Source organism: Centruroides sculpturatus, unplaced genomic scaffold (genome assembly GCF_000671375.1).
Source record: "Centruroides sculpturatus isolate CEXI.00-Female unplaced genomic scaffold, Cexi_2.0 scaffold154, whole genome shotgun sequence".
Taxonomy (NCBI): Eukaryota; Metazoa; Arthropoda; class Arachnida; order Scorpiones; family Buthidae; genus Centruroides; species Centruroides sculpturatus.
Window position 1 is genome coordinate 936,880 of NW_019384392.1, and position 20,739 is coordinate 957,618.

At 27.8% G+C, this 20,739-nt stretch overlaps 1 protein-coding gene across 1 annotated transcript in view; it reads left to right on the forward strand.

Moving 5' to 3' along the window:
- LOC111618250 (muscle M-line assembly protein unc-89-like) overlaps window positions 1-20,739 on the forward strand; it is a 180,555-nt gene that overhangs the window by 146,780 nt on the left and 13,036 nt on the right. The window contains exon 22 of the mRNA XM_023359735.1: window positions 6,811-6,929. Within this exon, the coding sequence (XP_023215503.1) occupies window positions 6,811-6,929 (119 nt within the window). The remainder of the gene's footprint in view (window positions 1-6,810; window positions 6,930-20,739) is intronic.

Here is a 20,739-nt window from a genome sequence, read left to right on the forward strand (position 1 = left end):
GAGCTTCCCTTCTTATGAACATTCAACTTAGGAACTTTCAAACTTATGAACAATTTGACCATATGTCTAAAATTTAAGTTTCATGCAGATTCAGAATTTCTCTTGCCAGTTGTGGGGGTTGAGTTGAAGTCAGTTTTTAGCCAGTAATAGATAATCATTTTTAATAAGTAATTAATGTGGATTTATTTCTATTGCATATCATCATTTTTTGTTTTTACATGAATTCTGACATTCCATCGCTGCTTGTGAGGTGGCATCAAAGTTGGTAATGTTGGAGTAATGGTATTTTTTGCTATTGTTTGCAAATTTTTTAAACTTTTATGATCACTGCTTCAAAAATGCATCCAAAACATAATAGTAAATATAGCAATGGAAATAAATGCAAGAAATGTGGCTCTATTACCGTGGAAATTAAACTTTACATTATAAAACTAAATGCATTAGGTGAAAAAACTGTATTTGAAATACCCACTACTAAGCAGTAGTGAGCAGGTAAATGAGCATAATGTACATTAAAGGATCAAACACTAAAATATGTGGTTATTCTGTGTACAAATGTACTATCTAGATTAGTTTTTGACTTATGAACATTTTACCTTATGACAAAACCTTGGAACAAAACCTGTTCATAAGTGGGGGAGTATTACAAAATATAAACCGTTTCATAAATTATGTTCTTATGTTGTTGTAATATCTTTATTTTTGTGTAATTGTTCATTAATAATAATTATGCTATAACAAAAGAAAGTTGTATCAAGTCATTATCATTCTTCATCAATTGTTTTAAACACATTCCTTTTATCTATTTACTGAATTGCAATTACAGTAGAGTCCTAGAAACTCATCTCTCAATAACTCAACATTCTCTAAAATTTGTCATATTGTTAAAAAAATATATATGTATACATGTAATCTAATTTTTATTTCTGTAACTTAACACTTGGATCAAATAAGTTACCATTCTTCACTTGTAAAACTTGATGATAGCATCAATTTCATGTGTTAACAAAGAATATAACCCTTTTTCCAAGGTGCAAAATGCCATAACACAAATATCACTAATTCAAAAGTATCCACTGAATAGCTAATATTTTTTTTTTTTAATTAAAATTTAACTACAAATAAAAGTAACTATTGTATGTATTTAATATGTGTATGAATTTGTACATATAATTTCAATTACTTTCTTATACATATAATACCTTTATGAAAATTCTACTATTTAGATTAGCATCATTCATCATTATGCTATTATGGCCGTACGCCTTATTTTGTATATTTTATTCTTAGCCTGGGTCAGGTCGCAAAGGTCAACAACCTATTGGGGTCGCTGCGGGTCACCTTGACCCTCATTTTAGATATCAAATTACATTTTAACTATCTAACCTTTTGCACTTTTTTCTTTTAAATATTATTTCTCGTTCTGTTTCATAATTTAATAAACATATTTGTTTACTTTCTAATGCATAGTTAATTATTTATTAACATTTAAGTATTTAAAGGTTAAAAGTTTATAACCCTTTAAATACTTAAAAATTTCTAAAAAATTTAACTATTTAAAAAATTTAAAACAATTAATAATGATTATATCATTATTTTTATTATATAATAGGTATGTCACTTCACGATTTTAAAATAAATTATATTTACATTAAATAAACATGTCAAATTACAACATTATTTAATTGACCGTTACTACTATATTAAGAACCTTAGGGCACACGTTAAGCGCATCGTTCGGTGTTGTCAGATTTGTCAAAAGCATAACCTCCATCATGTCCGTGCTCCATTCCAGGAGACGGAGGTGGCCGAGTTTCCCTTCCAGAAAATCGCCGTTGACATTATAGGCCCTCTCCAAATATCTCCGGAAGGAAACCGTTACATTTTTAAAATGATTGACATCTACACCTGTTTTGCCGAAGCAGTCCCTATTAAAGATCAATCAGCTCAAGTTGTAGCTGATGCTATATTTAATGATATAGTATGTAGATATGGTTGTCCTGATATGGTCATTTCCGACCGGGGTAGTAATTTTACATCTAAATTATTTCAAGACGTTTGCAGTGGTCTACAAATAAAGCATAACATCACGACTGCATATCGCCCATGTTCTAATTCCATCTGTGAGCGTTTTAATAAAACACTCTGTGGTACTATAGCCTGCATATCAGAGGGCAATAATAGGAATTGGGACTCTTTTATATCACCAGCACTATTTGTGTACAACAACACTACATGCCATGCATCAACTAATGAATTCCCAGCCTTTTTATTATATGGCTTCGACCCCCGTTTCTCTATTGTGTTCCCAGCGGAACAGCAGAATATCAACCTGGAAAAGCCCCACGGAATGGAATTGAGAGATAGATTAAGCACTGTACGGGAAGCTGCTTACGAACTGGGGAGGCAACAGAATTTTAATAATCGAAAACGTATCAACCGAAACAGGGAAATGAACAATTGGAGGGAGGGGCAACAAGTATGGTTACTTTGTAAAGGTAAAAATAAGAACTCTGGGAAGTTCTCGGCGAAGTATCTAGGACCCTATCAGGTTACATGTAAACTAGGCCCCGTCATTGTAGAAATTGGTGATAACCGTAAGAATAACAAGTTTATTGTACATGTAGATCGATTAAAACAATGTTATTTTTCGATGTATAAAGACGCGAAAAAAAGAAAGTGTAACAGACACCTCATGAAACCAGAAGAAGAGGAACCGATTAATGATTCGAACGATGAAGATATTTGTGAATATATCAGGCATTGGACTCGTGAAACAAATCACCCTTCATATGAGCCCCAGGATCAACAGAACAAACTTGAAAGACTCGAGAGGAGCTAGAAGCATATCTAGATATAAGAATATTCGAGATCTTATTTTGAGAGTCCGATAGGATTAGCCCATCAACTATTTCTCCAAGATTTGATATTTCCGATATCACCACCATCAATCCAAGATCGTTGACACTTTCAGTATCCATTCTTTTCTATCAAATATCCAGCTATCCTATTGCCTATCTTTTCTTCCTCCCTTTTAGTATAAGTAGCTTTAAGTATTTAGTTATAGTTCCTTTTTTTTTGTACCGCGGTGAATAATTTTGTCGTGAGATTTTAATTAACTGCCGAAATTGTCTATAAAAGACCAAATGAGGAGTGTCGGAATATAAAAGAATCCTGAAAAAAAAGAAAAGAAAATAAACACGGGTGAAGGAAAACATCTATTTGTATTGTTTGCTTATCCTCTAGTTGGAAATACACTCACCACGTGCGTATCTTACACTATAAAATATAAAAATAAAATTATTTTGGTAATTTGTCACCTTCTCAGTCCATAGTAAGTTGGGTTTGTGGAACTCTACTATATTCAAAAGATTTTTTCAGCATTTATGTTCCAGTTTACAAAAAAAATATTCTGAATTGTATTCATTAGACTTAGTTACATTGAAATATCTTGCCCATTTCTGATTGCAAGCTAAAGTATTAAATTAAGAATAATCAGCATTTGTTTGACTAATAAATTGTTTGTGATTACAAAACTTATTAATACATTTTATAGCTTTAGACAGAATTAGATAACCTAATAAATATGGTATAACAATTTGCAGGGCTTATCACACCAAGGCCGACTGAAAGAAGGACCAGAACTTTTATAAAAAAAAGGGTTGGTCTTTAATAATCACATTTCAAATTTAGGTAAGTATGCATTTCGGGTACAAGGACCCCTCATCAGCTTACAAACACATGGTAACAATGTAACAAATACAACACCAATAACCAGCCAATACAATGGGATAACCAACACATGCAGTGAACTGCATTTACAATTTCTCAATGTAACCCATACACTAAAAACTAAAATATCAAGTATAAATTAGAATACAATGACAATGTGGTACAATTATCCTAGAACAGGGGTCGGCAGTTTGTCAAGTGAGAAGAGCCAAATTGTCATGAAAACAGAATAACAAAAGTACCAGAGAGCCGCATATTAATTTAAATGTGCGAAATACGACACACGACAGAGGCGCCTCTGGTGGCCATTTTTGGCATAACGTTACACGGATGGACGGACACGCGTTCAATGAGTTATATATATAGATATGCTTCAAATGATACCACTCTTATGCAACTCATATTGATCAACGCAAGTGTGGTCATGTGCGGACGGAGAACAAGTCGAAGTTTGTTCGGCGGCTCTATCTCATAAACTCATAAGTTATAAGGCTGCGGTGAAATGAGGTGAGATGAAATTGGAGTTTATGTCCGAAGAGCCGCAAACGTCTATGCAAAGAGCCGCATGCGGCTCGTGAGCCGCTAATTCCGACCCCTGCCCAAGGACATTATTGTTTAAGTGGTTGGAAACAAGTAAAGGGAAAAGGAAAAATGTTACGTTAAATAGACAACCAATAGCTGTTAAGACTGTGTATCTAAAAATAGAATATGTTTTTGGTGTTTTTGAAAAATTAAAAAACGAATTAAAAAGATTAGATATTATTTTAGTACCAAACCACACAAGAACCATAGCAAAATTGTTTAACAGTAAATATGAAATTAATGAACATAATGATTTAGAAAAAGATAATGTAGTTTATTCATTAGATTGCAGTTGTTCACATAAAAAAAGATACATAGGGGAAACTGGAAGAAAATTAAAGAACATATATATGCCATTAAAAATAATTTGATATCATCATCAGTGGCACAACATTGCAACACTGAAGGTTGTGAAATTTTAAAAGATAGCATCAAGTGTATTATGACAGAAAACAATCAACTAAAAAGAAGACTACAGGAACACCTAGAAATTCTGAAAATACAGGAAGACATCAGAATTAATAACAACGTGGGACTGAAGCTACATGAGGGGTGGATTGACATCGTTTTCACTTAACCTTGAAACAGATGCTGAACAGATGTGGGAGTATAGTCACATCACTTTGTGAAAATGCTTTGTGACAGAGCAGTTAACTTCACAAAGTCTTATAGATCAGATGTATTTTGTTTCTGTTAAAATCTGGAGACCAATTGGTTTTAAAAAGAGTAAGTTCATTGTTAGCTTTCTTCCCTCTTTTTGTGTGTTTTAATATACTTAACAATATTTATTATTAATAGTGTAACCGTCTACCAGAATTTGGAAAATGTAGGAGAAACTAAGACATTTACTGGTCCCAGATAATATGTTATACCACATTGTCATTGTATTCTAATTTATACTTGATATTTTAGTTTTTAGTGTATGGGTTACATTGAGAAATTGTAAATGCAGTTCACTGCATATGTTGGTTATCCCGTTGTATTGGCTGGTTATTGGTGTTGTATTTGTTACATTGTTACCATGTGTTTGTAAGCTGATGAGGGGTCCTTGTACCCGAAATGCATACTTACCTAAATTTGAAATGTGATTATTAAAGACCAACCCTTTTTTTATAAAAGTTCTGGTTTTTTTTTCAGTCGGCCTTGGTGTGATAAGCCCTGCAAATTGTTATACCCTATTTATTAGGTTATCTAATTCTGTCTAATTTATAGTCGTGGGCAAAAAGCGTTGTTTATAATTATAACATTTTATAGCATTTATATAAATTGATTTATCTTATAAATACATTATACTTTTTACAATATTACTGTACTTATTATTATCTTTTAAGTTCAGTTACTTAAAACAATCAAATTTATCAAACGTTTGAATCCATTTTCTTAAATATCCATAAGATGATTCATATGACAACGAAACTTCTTCATAAATATGGAGTGGGCTATAATTATCTCCACTATTTTGTTTTAAAGCAATTGTGTTGAAAGCCATACAAATTAAATTACATGATATTACAAAACATATCCCATAGAAGGATTTCAAATATAACACCTTGTGATGTTCTGACTGAAATTGTCCTTCCAGACATGCAACAACAAGATTTGCTCAGTAATAGTCATCCTTCAGTTAAATGAAGCTCCAGCTTATTGTTCCTGAGAGGTTTGTGCAACTCTAAACAATAAATAACTTTTTCACTGGATTGGATAATAATATCCGATGACCTCCCAGATTGCCCAACATTATCCCTTGGATTTCTTTCTTTGGGGTTTTGTAAAAGATTACATTTATGTGATGAAGTTGCTTTTTGGAAAGAGTTGTGGTAACTGTGCATTTAATGATACCAGAAATGTTTTTGAAAGTCTTTGAGGAAACAAAATGCTGTGAGAGCATGTGCATTGACATTACAGACTGCCATATTGAAATAAAATGAAACTCAAAATCCTTCCCTGGAATATGTTTTTTAATCATGTTTATAAATTTCAATATGATTGCTGTAAAATAAAATAAAGAACATAATTAGGACCCAATCTGTATTTTTGCTTCTTTGTCAAATCTTTGTTTTAATTTTTGAAAACATCAGTTTTATTACTTGGAGTGAGATAATTTTAAAAACCTGTAGAAAATTCTTACTGATGGTTTTAGTTGCTTGATTAGAAAGAGAAAGCATTGTTGCAATCTTATGATTAAAGATTATACAACATACTAAAATATCAAAAATTTCAGCCCAAATGTGCAAATAAAAAAAGTCATTTCTAGAGTTTTAAAAAATTTAATCTACCAAAACACTGGATAAAAACTTAAAAAAAAGAGGATGTCTTGTCACCTAATCATTGGTGACTTTTTTTTATTAATCTTTTATGTAACTAATGTAAAGGATTTTTTAAAATTAGTTTTAACTTAGTTATTTTACTTTCTTAGTATCATCTTTTATATATGATTTTTAACTTTTAAAAATTTTATAATAATTAAAAACTTAAAACTCAATTATTTTCTAATAGTGTTGGAGAATTACAGGAGTTGGCAGATAAACCATCAACTCCATTAAAGGCTATACCAGAAAATCAAGAAAGTGCTCCACAGATTATTGATTACCAGCAGAATGTTAGTGCCATTGAAGGTAATTTATAATTTTCATAAAAATAAATTATTATATAAATTAAAAAATTTAGATTAAAGATAGGCTTTCATTTTTATTTCATTATTAGTATTTCATTATTATAGAGCAATTTCATTATTTCTTAATGAAATTGCTCTCTTTTAATATATTTTTGAGTTAACATCTAATATAATAATGAATTGTCATGTATTTTAGTTAATTATATTTCAATATTCAATATAAAAGACAATTCAAAAAATTTTTAAGAACATTGGATTTGAAGAGAAGTTTTATTATTGAAATTAGAATTTACAGATAATTTTTATATATGTTGGCATGCAAAACTTAAGCAACAATGTAATTTTTAAGCAGACAGCTATGAAATTGTAGAAAAGGGCTTAGTAGTTAGTTATTATCAAACAAATGCAATCAGTACAATGAACACCCATTTCAGTTGAAATGTGATTCATATGCAAGAACAGCACGCACAGTACAAGACTACAATAAAAAGAAGGCTTTGATTACATACTGTATGTGTTCTATTCATTTTTGCACTAGTATGCTTTCTTCATCCTTTANTCATTTGTAAAGAAATTTTAAATATTTAACACTAAATAAGTAAAACTTTTAGTTATAAATTTCAAATTTGATTTTTAAATTAGTTTGAAGATTATTAAGTAGCAAATTATAATAATATTTCTTGGATAACAGATAATTTTCAGTTAATGAAAAGAAATTTGTCACCAATAATGAAGTTCAATTTGTAGCAATGCTATTGTTTAAAAGTTTAGAATTTTAGATCTAAAGTATCTTAATAAAGTCAACAGAATTTAGTTAAAAAATAAAATATTGATAAGTTGAGGTTATTGAATAAAATTTATTTGAAGAGACATTTAGGTTAGAGTTTGATTCATTCTCAGCTTGTTAACATTTAATAAAACTCAACATTTATAATAATTTCTAAACAAATCAAATTTAAATTGGAAATTTCAATCTATTAAACAATATTTTTTATATACCCCAAAAATTTTGAAAATCAGCTATACTAATATTATAAAGAGGTAATGTTTGTAAGTAAGTTTGGATGTAGCAGGTAATCTCCGAAACTACTCATCCGATTTCAAAAATTCTTTCACCAATATTTAGAATGGAACTTCAAGGTGGACATAGGCTGTATATTATTCCGTTAAACATTCATATAAATTAAAAGATATAATCTAGGTTAAGTCTTTTATGTCCAATAGATGGCGCTATGAGTACGACACCCTAAGTTTGCTTTTCTGTGAGGCATTATGCTTTTTTGTGAAAATGAACTAAAGCAGACCATCATCTATCTATCTATATAAATAAAAATGTAATGTTTGTTTGTTTCTACCGATTCCTTTGAAATTTTGACACAACGCTGCATTCGAATACACACGTGTTTTTATATAATATACATGTCGTAATTTCCCCCACTGGGGGAGATGAACAGGATTAAGGCTTACCGTAAAGAACTCTGCTTCTATTTATACTATTTTAGATGCGGTTTTTTGCGTTTTTGATTGTGTTTTAATAGGGTACATCAAGAGAATGTACACTAAGAAGGGATTTTCAAAAAATTTCCCCCCACGGGGGAAGTGTTATACATTTATAATAAATACATTTTGAGCCACAACAACGCGTAGCTGGGTCTGCTAGTATATAATAAATAAGAAAACCTTTAAAATAAAACTTTTCCAACAGATATAAAAACAATAATAAACTAAATAAAATATCAAATATATTTTGTATAGTTTTGAAATAGCATTTGTTCCCAGTAAATGCAAAAACCTATGAATTCACTAAAAATTCCTCATCCATATAGTGCTAAGTTTATAAACATCACATTCATTGATAACAGAGCAATAATCAATATGCATGATACATATGAGCTTAGCAATTCATGAATGTGACTTTTAATATAAACATAATTTGTCTTTGTATCTTGATTTCAAAATTTAACAAATATTTATATATANAGGTTGATTCTTTTATTCCAGAAATTCAAAATTAAAAAATTAATTTATTATAATTATTAAAATTAACACGAGATAGTGGCATAATCACCTACCACTAGACAAATTAATTAGTTTCTAATCATTAAATTAGTGATATAATAGCCCAATAATTTGGCATATTGTTTGGTTTAAATTTCTAATTTACCATTCACAAACAAATATGAGATGGCAATGGACCACTCAATTAAATTTTGAGGAAAATGGGACCAAATATTTAAACATGGCATGCTCAAAAACCTCTAAAAACATATTTTTTGCTCACTAATAACTTTGTATTAAGTAATTTTCCTATAACACCAAAACCAGTCCAATATATTTACTTAAAACAAGTGTTTTTTGTCTGTTTTGAATAGACATCATTAAGTTACATAAGTCTAATGTAGAACCAAAAAATATTTTGAACTGAAGAATGATGTTCAAATTGAATTTTTGAAATCTGTTCATATCTCAGTACTACCAGTTCTGATATAGTAATTGTAGCACTTAATTTTACAGCTTGATCCTATAAAAGATGATCTTATAAAAGAATGAAAATGTTACTGAATTAAAATTTAATTTGGTTCCCAGAATTCATCATTTTTTCTCATCTTTTTGAATATAATACTAAGTTCAAGTATTATTTTTGTTAATTTATTTTGGCTACTTTCTTACAATAATATATTTATACTGTGACTGAGTAGACAACCTTTTAATTAGAGTTTGATATATATTATTTTACTTTTTACGAAGTAACAATACAATATATTACTTAAGATATCTTATTGAAAATATTTAACAAATTTCATTATTTTATCACAACTATAATAAAACTTTCAAATAAAATTAACTAATTCAGAGTAATTGTTTTTTGTATAAATCAATGTTTTTGTAAAGCTTAAGTCTTTGATACTTTCAATAGATATTTTATTAAAGAATTTAAATTAGTATATTTCAAAGTATTATCTTTATAAAAATGAAGAAAGCATTTTTTCTTCCATAAACTATTAAATATAAATTATTTATTGCTGGTTTTTAAATGTTTTGAATATTACATAGTCTATAGATGTAATGATTAAATATAATTGTGCATGATTGTTATTACTAATGATATTGCTTCAGTGTTATTATTGTGTATAATTAATGTTAAATGTCTTGTAACATTTGTTTCCTAGGTATATTCAAAGTAGAATATTTTATGTTTGTGAATGAATATTATTCATACTGTGTTTGTAGAATGAAGAACGCCGCAGTTCCCGTGACAGTCGGAGACTGTCATTGGCTGAAATAATTCCTGACTGGCCAACACTGCAGAAAGTGACCAGGGAAAATGAGGTTGGAGGATATGGAAAGATTGCAATCTTCTTATCCTCATTACTTTCCTGTTCTCTTTCCTTGTTCTATTATTTTTCTGGTTTCTTTCACAAATTCTGCTGCTTTAATTAGCATTAATGCAATTTCTACTTCATGTAACTTTTATATTGCTTTGACTATTGCTTTGATTTTAAATATGATATTTTGCATATAAAAGTAAACATATAAATATTGGATGCAGTCAACTCTTGATAGAATGTCGGTAATTATTTAAATAAAAAAAATATGATTTTTTTCAGCTAATGCAAAGTAAACATTTGTAAGTATATTGTGAATAAGTAAATAATGATACATAACTAGTGTTGTTATAAAATATAAATATATGAACTTAAGTGTAAGATGATAGAAAGTTCTGTTATGCCTTTTTTCTGATATAATTTTTTGCTTTTTTATTAATTTTTTTCAATAATAGAATATGTTTATTTCTGACAAATAAATGTAATGATATTTATCCTTTAGATCAAAATTTTAAATTAAAGTATAAAAGTTTACCATCAGAAATAATCTCTTATATTTAAAAACCAAGATTAAAAATTTAAATGTAACTAATATAATGTAACTAAGTTAGATTATTTCAATATCTTCTTATATTTGCATATATTTCATGTTTAATAAATAAACACAAAAATTTACACTTTCTCTCAATTTTCAGCATTCACTGTTTCAAAAAATAAACCTTTTTGGCTACGTTCAGTGGCCTGTGTCAAGTTAAGCAGATTTTATATTGAGACGTTCGATATAGAATCTGCTTAATCTGATTCAGGCCACTGAATGTAGCTGAAAATGTTCATTTTTTAAACAGTGAATGCTGAAAATTGAGAGGAAGGTGTAAATTTTCATGTTTATAAGACAGTTTCAGCTTTAGGATTTAATATTGTTTGATAAATAAAAAAGTTTTTAAAAATTTATAGTTTTGTACTGATATACAAATAAAATTTAATAACAAATTAATTGAAAATGTTGTATGAAGTATTATTATAAGTTTTGTATACTCATGTCAAAATTTAATTTTGTGTTAGAAAATGTTTAAAAAATAATGATAATTTTTTATTATTTAAAAAGATTGAAAAACACTATTTCAATGTTTCAAAGTTCACTATTAAGTTAATACAACTTTTCTCTTAGAAATAAAGTGTAGTTATTCATGAAATAAATACTTATATGAATTGTACAGTACATGAATCAATTAAAGCCATGATGGTGAGATTTACAAATCTCAAAGTTTGATGTGCTTTGACAGGAATTGTTAAGAGGTTACTGTTCATTAATTATTTCTATCTATTTATCTTAAAAAACACAATTTTTATTAGTCCAGGTATAGTTAGCTAGATTGAAGTGATGTTTGGAAATAATCATAATTCTATTATAAATGAAGTATAGTTAGATGAGAAGATACAATGACAGAAAATAATATTGAGCTTATTTAATGATTTTGGATAATTGCATGTTAATGATTTCAGTGAATTCTTAGCTATTTTGTAAATTGATTAGATTCTGCACATATTGTAATATTTAAAAATAATCTGAAAATTCAATATATATGTGATAAGTTTCAAAGTATTTACCAAAGACGGAAATTGATTTGCATTCTACCAGTAGAACCTGAGATGGCCTTTGTAAAGGTTGAAAATGTTTATTATTCAATAAATATTTTTGTTCTTCTCATTGGATTTTAGGTTTGGAAGTGTTGTTATATTTATTAGAGAATTAGACAAATCAATTTGTAGCTATTTCCAACTATTTACGGAACATGATTATATGGAAGAAGATAGCTTTGTATCATATCATTTATATTCACTGCTGTAAGCCTGAAAATAAGTTTGCAATTAAGAATAAAAATTCTGATTTTTCCACCATGAAGTAAAATAAACATAATCATAATAACTGATAGAGCTTTTTTTTTTTTAACTCTTTCCACTCTATAGGCACTAAGAGGACCTCTTTTCCTGGCCCATCATCAGTTTAGCCAGCAATAATATAGGGTTTTCTAAAATGAATGCTATCATTTTAAATTATTGTAATTATGTTAATTATTATATGAGAAGTATGAGATATACACTAAACAATAGAATAATTGTCTGAGTTTCATTTCTCATCTGCATTCAAATATCTTGTAGTCTACTACCTCTAGGAAACACTATAAATGAAAATGACAACCCTACAAGAGAAGGCATTTTGTGTTTTACAATTTGCAAATTCTGAATCATTTATCATTGTGCAACACAAGTAATCTGCAGGAGCTGTAGAATTGTGGCTGCTGTGTAAGGAATCACAACAAATATGCTGTAATGAGTGTAGGAAAAATTAGAGTATTGATTAGATGTGTTCCATGTGACATAAGACATATTGAGAAATTGTAATGGGCAAATGTGAAACTTGGACAGTTTTCCAATCTTTTAATATATTTTTTATAACATTTATCANCTTCTCATCCTTCATATCTTTACTAACCGTAAAAAGCAAAATAATAAATAATAATAATAGGGGTGCCGTGAATTTTGTTTAATAATTTCAAGTGTGCCACCTGACAAAAAAGTTTGAGAAACACTGTATTAAACTATCAACATATTTTTTTCAAATAACCAATTTTTCAACTTTTTTTTTAATTTCAAATTCTTTAAAGAAAATATACTATGTCCTGTCTCAATATTTGTGTTGTGTTTAGATATTGTCCTTTAATTTATGTGTTGTCCTTTAATTGTAGTCAATCATATTTTGTGTAAATGTTCTACAAATATTGCATCATAGGAGGACACCTGTGTGCCTCAGGTGTGTCGTCGATTGTCTCTGGCAGAACTTATTTCCGATTGGCCTAGTCTTCAGAAAGTCCAAAATTGGGAGGTGTGAGAAATTTTTATGTTGTAAATGGTGGTGGTGATGCAATGTGCTTCTGAATATACTGCTATTCTCTGTTTAAATAGTATCAAGATAATATTATGTTATTTGAAAAATATTTTAACATATATAATTTATTACATAATCCATTCAAATTAATAAATATGATATAAGATATAAACTTACTAATTCAGCATTTAAACTAAATCTTCAGACCTAATTTAAAAGATTCAATAAATTACTTATTAAGTTTAATCAGATTAAAGCTAGAAGAAAGTTTAAATCACATAAAAAAAACACCTTTGAGCACTTTTCCAGCAATGTTTTTAACATAATTTAACATCAATAATAACAGAACAGAATCTGGGGTGGTGGCAAATCTGAATGATGCCAAATTGATAAATGAGTCTTTAATGAAAAACACTTAGAAACGAAGATATATATAAAGCCTCTTTAAAAGGAGGTTGCATAGACCAAAAGAGTGTAAATCCTTATCTATAACCTAGAGATTGTTTTATGATAACCTAAATAAGAATTCACAATTAAACATATGAATATATTAACGTCACAATATATTATAGAATATGAAAAATACTCTTAGAAACATTGAGACACAGCAAAAACCATTGTGTACTCTATTCCAAAAGTTAGAAAATATGCAGTCATAAACAACCTGTTGATACATTGTTTTCAAAATTTAAAATCTTCAGAAGACATGTCATTGCACATGCTAACATTCCAATTTTGAACATTAAAGCTAGGAGTTTTTGACAGACTTGAGGCAGGCTTATCAAGGGAGCCAAAAATGTTAGTTGTAAAGATAAACATTGCTGAAAAAGTGCTCAAAGGTGTACTTTTTATGTGATTTAAATTGTTTATTTAAAAATCTTAAAATAACTTGAACTTGTTTTCAATATTTGATGACTGTTGGCCTACTGGACTATTGTAAATCCAGAATAAAATATTAGATATCTGTAAATAAAATGAACTCATTAGTGTTTATCTTAAATGCTAGAACAAATTAAATTTTAGGATTCATATATCAACATTCTTTAAAATTAAATATTAAAATTTCATGAATGAATGTTCATTAAAATATAAAAAAAAATGAATTATGACTAAAGTGACTTCTTCAAATATTCTATTCACAAAAAAAAACAAAATGTTAAAAATTTAGTGAAATTAATTTCTTTATATAATTATTGAGTATTCATGTGTTTTGTATGCAAAGAATGTTGTAATGGCACAATCATCTACAAATATGATATCAGCAGACTTGAGTTTTCATGCCATTATCATGATTCATTTCTTAAAATTTTTCAAATACTTGAAAAAAAATCTGATACGTAAGAAAAAACAGAGTTTAAGGCTTAATGTAAAAACAAGTCTTTCTGAGTGTAAATTGACGTGTTTAATACAGAAACTCTAATATTAATCAATGTATCATAGTGATAACTTTATTTGTTACTTGGCTTGAATAGTTTGAAGCACTGAATGCACATTTATTTCATGCTCACATCAATTAATAAAAACAATTATTGTATGTTAAAGCAATTAAAATTAATTAGGCTTAGATAAATTTGAACTGTATTTGGCATCTTTTTTCATATTTTAGGGTTTTTTCAGCTTTTGTAACATGGATATACTAAATGAATAACTTTTTATAAAACAACTTATCCAAGTACTGTAGCCAAGGAAAACATAAAATACTTATAAAAGTTAACAAATCCAATCAAACTATTTTATTTGTAATTGAATGAAAAACAAAAACATTTTTTAATTATTTAGATTTTTAAGTGTGTTAACAAAATTAAAAGCATATCTTTCTTTAAGACTGATGGGAAAATCAAATGATTAATAAAATTTAAAACATAAAATTTTAAAATTTAAAAATATTTTATCAAATATCATAGAAATAAATCATTGATTTAATTCTATGATATTTGATTTTGTTAAATTTTTACAAAACAACTGTTTGTTGCACATTATATACCGTGTTTCCCCGAAAATAAGACATCCGCAGAAAATAAGACCTAGCACAGATTTTGCTGAATTGCGAAATATAAGACCTCCCCCTGAAAGTAAGACCTAGCGAAGTTTTTTTTTAGTTGTAACGGTCATCGACAAATGGTTGAAAGTGGCCGTTGGATTTTTGAAAGTACAGCCACTGATTGGTCAGCAGACAATTACCCCACACGGCATGATTTGCATAAGACTATGGCTTGGGAATCACAGATTTGCATAACGTTACGGCTGGTGATGGCTAATTGGTCGGCCGGGAATCACGCCACATGACATTTGCATAGTGCTACGGTTCAGTAAGCACTAATTGGTCATCGAGTCCGATGTTGACGCTATAAAAAGGCGACAGTTCGACACACCGGATATACGTCACTCTCGTCTAAGTTCGACTTGGGAATTTTTTTGTTCAATAATAAATGTGAATTCTTCTTCCTGGAAAAAATAAGACATTCCCTGAAAATAAGACCTAGCGCATTTTTCAGAGCAAAAATTAATATAAGACACTGTCTTATTTTCGGGGAAACACGGTAGTTAAAATTTTGTAGATAAGTGACTGTCATTACTATTTTAAATTGGTTAATCTTAGCTTCATGTGTCGTAGTAACTAGAAATTATACAAAAAGTTAAATATCTGATTTAAAAATAAATGAAAATTTATTTGACAATAAAAAAACTTTATTAGTATATCTTGATACTATTTAATATTGTTTTCATTTAAATTGAAAATTAATATTAATGATGTTTTATTTCATCCTGAAGTTTTGTTCAAGACAGTGTTTTACATTAAGTTTTAATTTTAAATATGTTTTCAATACATTAATATTTGATGTTTTGTTTGTGTTAATGTTTTCATTATTCAAAACATTTAAAAATTATGTCTATGGCATTTATATAATGCAAATTCAAATGCATCATTTTTATTATTTAAATGTCTACTAGGACAGATTGTATTACTAGGACTTATTATACCGGTGTCCAAGTCCTGCAAAAACAAAGCAGGACTTGCACATTGGTATAATAAGTCCTAGTAATACAATCTGTCCTAATAGACAGTTAAATAATAAAATTGTATAGTAAGGACACAAAGACTTAAGAATAAATATCAAATGTATCATATTTATATTATGTTTAAATAATAATTAAACTATAAATATTAAAAATGTTTATCAACATTTTAAAATTAAGCACCAAAAAAACCAAAAATCCAGTGGAAACATGTTAATAAATGACACTAGCAAATATTTTCTCCTGTTCCATTAGCCTGATCATTTAAAATGGGCAAAAACATTTGTTAGTGTCATTTATTAACATTTTTCTGCTGGTAAAAATTCTAGCATTTTTAGTTCTTAATTTACATATATTCAGTTGTTTGGGTTGTTGAACTCAACATTTTTAATATGTTAAAATAAAGTTAATATACACAAACATAAATTAAATGTTGCATGATTTATTTACTGTTGAAATCCACAACATAAGTAAAAATATTTGTTATAAAAATATAAACAAATGAGCAATCTGGTTTTGAGATAAACAGATCAAAGATGCATCCTTGGCACCCTGGAAAACTCAATTATGTTTCATGCTTGCTAAGAATTCAATACTCACACTGTACAGAATAGCACAATTTTATTGGTCAGGTAGACAGGAATTGATGTTCTTTAACACAGAATAACTGTTGATTTTTGCTTGCACAAAAAGATAATTCAAGACATTCAAATTTTTTCTAATGTTAATTTTAATTTACCTAAATCAACATTATCTCTAAACCAAATTTATAGTTAATCCAGATCAAACAATCTGCCAAATCAGGAGTTGTGCATTGTGGGTTTGAGTCCCATTTCAGGTTGATTCTTTTATTCCAGAAATTCAAAATTAAAAAATTAATTTATTATAATTATTAAAATTAACACGAGATAGTGGCATAATCACCTACCACTAGACAAATTAATTAGTTTCTAATCATTAAATTAGTGATATAATAGCCCAATAATTTGGCATATTGTTTGGTTTAAATTTCTAATTTACCATTCACAAACAAATATGAGATGGCAATGGACCACTCAATTAAATTTTGAGGAAAATGGGACCAAATATTTAAACATGGCATGCTCAAAAACCTCTAAAAACATATTTTTTGCTCACTAATAACTTTGTATTAAGTAATTTTCCTATAACACCAAAACCAGTCCAATATATTTACTTAAAACAAGTGTTTTTTGTCTGTTTTGAATAGACATCATTAAGTTACATAAGTCTAATGTAGAACCAAAAAATATTTTGAACTGAAGAATGATGTTCAAATTGAATTTTTGAAATCTGTTCATATCTCAGTACTACCAGTTCTGATATAGTAATTGTAGCACTTAATTTTACAGCTTGATCCTATAAAAGATGATCTTATAAAAGAATGAAAATGTTACTGAATTAAAATTTAATTTGGTTCCCAGAATTCATCATTTTTTCTCATCTTTTTGAATATAATACTAAGTTCAAGTATTATTTTTGTTAATTTATTTTGGCTACTTTCTTACAATAATATATTTATACTGTGACTGAGTAGACAACCTTTTAATTAGAGTTTGATATATATTATTTTACTTTTTACGAAGTAACAATACAATATATTACTTAAGATATCTTATTGAAAATATTTAACAAATTTCATTATTTTATCACAACTATAATAAAACTTTCAAATAAAATTAACTAATTCAGAGTAATTGTTTTTTGTATAAATCAATGTTTTTGTAAAGCTTAAGTCTTTGATACTTTCAATAGATATTTTATTAAAGAATTTAAATTAGTATATTTCAAAGTATTATCTTTATAAAAATGAAGAAAGCATTTTTTCTTCCATAAACTATTAAATATAAATTATTTATTGCTGGTTTTTAAATGTTTTGAATATTACATAGTCTATAGATGTAATGATTAAATATAATTGTGCATGATTGTTATTACTAATGATATTGCTTCAGTGTTATTATTGTGTATAATTAATGTTAAATGTCTTGTAACATTTGTTTCCTAGGTATATTCAAAGTAGAATATTTTATGTTTGTGAATGAATATTATTCATACTGTGTTTGTAGAATGAAGAACGCCGCAGTTCCCGTGACAGTCGGAGACTGTCATTGGCTGAAATAATTCCTGACTGGCCAACACTGCAGAAAGTGACCAGGGAAAATGAGGTTGGAGGATATGGAAAGATTGCAATCTTCTTATCCTCATTACTTTCCTGTTCTCTTTCCTTGTTCTATTATTTTTCTGGTTTCTTTCACAAATTCTGCTGCTTTAATTAGCATTAATGCAATTTCTACTTCATGTAACTTTTATATTGCTTTGACTATTGCTTTGATTTTAAATATGATATTTTGCATATAAAAGTAAACATATAAATATTGGATGCAGTCAACTCTTGATAGAATGTCGGTAATTATTTAAATAAAAAAAATATGATTTTTTTCAGCTAATGCAAAGTAAACATTTGTAAGTATATTGTGAATAAGTAAATAATGATACATAACTAGTGTTGTTATAAAATATAAATATATGAACTTAAGTGTAAGATGATAGAAAGTTCTGTTATGCCTTTTTTCTGATATAATTTTTTGCTTTTTTATTAATTTTTTTCAATAATAGAATATGTTTATTTCTGACAAATAAATGTAATGATATTTATCCTTTAGATCAAAATTTTAAATTAAAGTATAAAAGTTTACCATCAGAAATAATCTCTTATATTTAAAAACCAAGATTAAAAATTTAAATGTAACTAATATAATGTAACTAAGTTAGATTATTTCAATATCTTCTTATATTTGCATATATTTCATGTTTAATAAATAAACACAAAAATTTACACTTTCTCTCAATTTTCAGCATTCACTGTTTCAAAAAATAAACCTTTTTGGCTACGTTCAGTGGCCTGTGTCAAGTTAAGCAGATTTTATATTGAGATGTTCGATATAGAATCTGCTTAATCTGATTCAGGCCACTGAATGTAGCTGAAAATGTTCATTTTTTAAACAGTGAATGCTGAAAATTGAGAGGAAGGTGTAAATTTTCATGTTTATAAGACAGTTTCAGCTTTAGGATTTAATATTGTTTGATAAATAAAAAAGTTTTTAAAAATTTATAGTTTTGTACTGATATACAAATAAAATTTAATAACAAATTAATTGAAAATGTTGTATGAAGTATTATTATAAGTTTTGTATACTCATGTCAAAATTTAATTTTGTGTTAGAAAATGTTTAAAAAATAATGATAATTTTTTATTATTTAAAAAGATTGAAAAACACTATTTCAATGTTTCAAAGTTCACTATTAAGTTAATACAACTTTTCTCTTAGAAATAAAGTGTAGTTATTCATGAAATAAATACTTATATGAATTGTACAGTACATGAATCAATTAAAGCCATGATGGTGAGATTTACAAATCTCAAAGTTTGATGTGCTTTGACAGGAATTGTTAAGAGGTTACTGTTCATTAATTATTTCTATCTATTTATCTTAAAAAACACAATTTTTATTAGTCCAGGTATAGTTAGCTAGATTGAAGTGATGTTTGGAAATAATCATAATTCTATTATAAATGAAGTATAGTTAGATGAGAAGATACAATGACAGAAAATAATATTGAGCTTATTTAATGATTTTGGATAATTGCATGTTAATGATTTCAGTGAATTCTTAGCTATTTTGTAAATTGATTAGATTCTGCACATATTGTAATATTTAAAAATAATCTGAAAATTCAATATATATGTGATAAGTTTCAAAGTATTTACCAAAGACGGAAATTGATTTGCATTCTACCAGTAGAACCTGAGATGGCCTTTGTAAAGGTTGAAAATGTTTATTATTCAATAAATATTTTTGTTCTTCTCATTGGATTTTAGGTTTGGAAGTGTTGTTATATTTATTAGAGAATTAGACAAATCAATTTGTAGCTATTTCCAACTATTTACGGAACATGATTATATGGAAGAAGATAGCTTTGTATCATATCATTTATATTCACTGCTGTAAGCCTGAAAATAAGTTTGCAATTAAGAATAAAAATTCTGATTTTTCCACCATGAAGTAAAATAAACATAATCATAATAACTGATAGAGCTTTTTTTTTTAACTCTTTCCACTCTATAGGCACTAAGAGGACCTCTTTTCCTGGCCCATCATCAGTTTAGCCAGCAATAATATAGGGTTTTCTAAAATGAATGCTATCATTTTAAATTATTGTAATTATGTTAATTATTATATGAGAAGTATGAGATATACACTAAACAATAGAATAATTGTCTGAGTTTCATTTCTCATCTGCATTCAAATATCTTGTAGTCTACTACCTCTAGGAAACACTATAAATGAAAATGACAACCCTACAAGAGAAGGCATTTTGTGTTTTACAATTTGCAAATTCTGAATCATTTATCATTGTGCAACACAAGTAATCTGCAGGAGCTGTAGAATTGTGGCTGCTGTGTAAGGAATGACAACAAATATGCTGTAATGTAGGAAAAATTAGAGTATTGATTAGATGTGTTCCATGTGACATAAGACATATTGAGAAATTGTAAT